The sequence below is a fragment of the Galeopterus variegatus genome, unplaced genomic scaffold, assembly GCF_000696425.1.
Source record: "Galeopterus variegatus unplaced genomic scaffold, G_variegatus-3.0.2 Scaffold1844, whole genome shotgun sequence".
Lineage (NCBI taxonomy): Eukaryota > Metazoa > Chordata > Mammalia > Dermoptera > Cynocephalidae > Galeopterus > Galeopterus variegatus.
Genome location: NW_007727955.1, coordinates 157,767 through 159,420, shown reverse-complemented (window position 1 = coordinate 159,420; position 1,654 = coordinate 157,767). Strand labels below are relative to the sequence as shown.

The following is a 1,654-nucleotide window of genomic DNA, read 5'->3' as shown; positions in this document are numbered from 1 at the left end:
GGCAGTTGAGAGGATGTTGACACAAGGCTTGGTAAGGCAGGGGTGCTGAGCATGGAATGAAAGATCTTGAGTGCATTTTCTCTAGAGCAATGCCCTCCTATCCAGTCTCCTTTGTGTAATGCTTAGCATCATGATGCACACGATTGGATGCTAATAAGCATTTCATGACTATAATTACTTAGTGACTATCAAAGTGCACCTATAAAAAGTCATTTGACCCGTGGCTGTGACTGTGGTTTGGAATATCCAATGAGCACGAATCAGGTTCCATATTCCCTTCAGTTGTTGGGAGCAAATCAGCTCCCCATAACTGGGCTCACTGTGAGACAGTCTATCCCCTCCCCATTTCTGTACTGCCTCCAACAGTACTATATGTCTCCACCAACCAGGGCAGGAACTGAGTATGACATAGAAGCTACTCTCCCCTGTCATGGGTATGAAGGGAAGGGCATGGGAGAGGAAGGAGCCACCTGGGTTTCAGTGTCTGTAAGCCTATAATATGTTACCTCCCAGAAGCAATGTCACAGCCAGGGCCCAAGAATAGGAACTAATGATAAACCCATACGATGCCCTCTCAAATCATTTTCTTAGAATTAAATAAATTTTACATGTATTGAAGTTTATGGTTTTCCTACCACTAAAAGGCTATCCCTTACCCATGGTAGTGGCATTATCATTATTTTTGGCAGGTTCGGATACCCGGATTATCAGAAGCTTGCTTAAATCTGAAGTTCCCTGAACCTAAAGAAAAAAGTCAAAATGAGTCAAAAGAGTATTCTTTGTTCTCTGACTTAGCTGCTTCTCATCCCAACCTTTCCAAAGAATACAAGAAACAAGCCAAAACCTAGAACTGGGTCTCCAACATAAGCTCTATCTTTTTTATTTCAAATCATCTTTGATGTTGTTTTCAAGAGGTCTTGGACCAGCAAATTGTTTTGCATATTTATAGACACCAGAGAGGAAATTTCTACACCTTACTTGTAACTGGACTGGAAATTCCCAGTTTGGAAAGCATCCACCAGCATCCAATGAATTACTTTTACCCCTTTATGTATGTTCCAGGTCTCAAGGCCCAGCCTTCCCACTGGTGGGACCGTCTTCCTTTCTTAGAGCTTTTGCCCCGTGTACCCCAAAATCTGCCTCCCAGAATGCAAGTAGCAGACAAGTAATAACTGTAACTATCATTCCTAGATACCACACATTATCTCATTTAATCCTCACAACAACCTGATGAGATGACTGCTGCCATTAGCCCCCTGTTACCAAGGAGGAAACTGAGGGTCAGAAGCATGAACAGCAAATGACTCTAGAAATGATACTCCTTACCTGCTCACAGGTTTTAGGTATAATGCAAGGTGCAAAATATGGTTCCTCTGTCTTAGTATCAATCACACTGCCATACACAATAATAACGAATTTCATGGTCACATTATTAATAGTCATTTCATTGTAGCTTGATAAAGTCTCCACATACGCGTGATTGAGCACCACACACTTCTGAAACTTTAAGTCCTACAATAAGATTGCAAATTTTTTTTCTATAAATCATACAAACTGATGAGGGGAAGAGGAACAGGTAAAAGGTCATGAAAATCAACTACAATGTATATTGAGAAGTTAAAATAAAAAAATAAATAAATACCTTAAAACAAAA

The 1,654-nt window shown here is 40.4% G+C and overlaps 1 protein-coding gene across 1 annotated transcript in view; it reads right to left on the bottom strand.

The window, feature by feature from the left end:
• Positions 1-645: 645 nt before the first annotated feature.
• SLC9C2 (solute carrier family 9, member C2 (putative)) overlaps positions 646-1,654 on the bottom strand; it is a 100,738-nt gene continuing 99,729 nt past the window's right edge. Inside the window, exons 24-25 of the mRNA XM_008579261.1 lie at positions 1,327-1,512; positions 646-741 (exon numbers count right to left, since the gene is read on the bottom strand). Coding sequence (XP_008577483.1) covers positions 646-741; positions 1,327-1,512 — 282 coding nt within the window. The remainder of the gene's footprint in view (positions 742-1,326; positions 1,513-1,654) is intronic.